A 1,290-nucleotide genomic window follows, 5' to 3' on the forward strand; every position below is an offset into this window, starting at 1 on the left:
TTTCAAGCAATCACCGGCTGTCGTGCCTGGACGCTGTAAGCTATGTGCCATTGGCTCACATACCCCAAATATATCCCCAGCAATTTTAATGCCGAACAAAATGGAAGCTTTGCCAGATTGTTTTAGTAGCCCTTTAACAGTAGCCTTTGTTGTTGCTCTTAACGACGAGTCATTAAGAAGGTCAAGCAAAAAATTTTGAATATTCTTATAATTGTTTTCTGCTTGTTTCAGTGCTGTTACTCTAATGCACCACTGAGGTGGACACACTGCTTGCAACATGATGACATTCTCACCATAAAGATTTGTCCATTGTGCTTTTCTTTTTGGTGACACTTTTACAAGAATGGCGCATTGATGAACAAAGTTCAGTGCATCAGCTACAAAGATAACCTTAGAAGTAACTTCTTGGAGGACAAGGTCTAGAGAGTGGTTTCCACAGTGTACAAAATATGTACCTGGGAACAAATTTTTCAATCGCATTTGTACACCTGAAATGTTTCCACTCATGGTACTTGCACCATCAAATGAAAAACAGCATAACTTTGAGCCAAGTGAAATGTTTAGGTGACAAAAAACATCTAGAATAATCTTAGTCAGTGTCTTCGGAGAGCAGTCAGGGGGATTATAAAAACCTAGAAAATCCTCATTGACATTCAAGTCTTCAGAAACGTACCAGACAGTGATTGATACTTGTTCCATGCCAGAGCAATTAGTGGTACCATCACATATAATGCCAATAAATCTGGAATTTTCTACTTTTAATTTGATCTCATGTAAAATGTTATGAGCATATGCCTCTAAAATTTCATTTTGAATTGTATCAGAGAGGAAATTGTTCCGACGCTTAAACCACTGGCTTACTTCTGCACTGCATTCTTCAGCAAGTTCCCTTACAAGATTTACGAAGTTTCCCATATTTTGAATTTCTGTTGAAAACAACATGGCAGATGATTAAAAAGGGAAGACACAAGAAAGAAAAAATAAATAAAGAACCACGTATAAGGCCACTGAATTGTAACGAAAGAACTCTGGTCGAACAAAAACCAGAAAAACAAATAGTGAACATCAAATAAATAGTGCTTGTGTTTTTATTGGCAAAACCAGCAACATGACCTCCCATCCAATATGCTTCAAAATACGATAGGCCATACTAGAGCACCGTCTTTTATTTGAAGAAATCAACGCCAGGAATTATTCTTTGGAAGCCTCATATTAATTCTATCACCTCTTTTTTCGAACTGCCAAGTTACAGGGGCATAATCGTATCAACATTAGTTATCAGGCGATGGT

At 37.4% G+C, this 1,290-nt stretch overlaps 1 protein-coding gene across 1 annotated transcript; it reads right to left on the reverse strand.

Annotated features, from left to right (window-relative positions):
* Positions 1–63: 63 nt before the first annotated feature.
* Positions 64–915, reverse strand: LOC106881413 (uncharacterized; the record flags this gene model as incomplete). Its single annotated transcript, XM_014931794.1, has 1 exon — positions 64–915. A coding segment is annotated over exon 1 (852 nt), but the record flags the coding sequence as incomplete, so codon positions are not given.
* Between the last annotated feature and the right edge of the window lie 375 nt (positions 916–1,290).

The sequence above is a fragment of the Octopus bimaculoides genome, unplaced genomic scaffold (genome assembly GCF_001194135.2).
Source record: "Octopus bimaculoides isolate UCB-OBI-ISO-001 unplaced genomic scaffold, ASM119413v2 Scaffold_157249, whole genome shotgun sequence".
Lineage (NCBI taxonomy): Eukaryota > Metazoa > Mollusca > Cephalopoda > Octopoda > Octopodidae > Octopus > Octopus bimaculoides.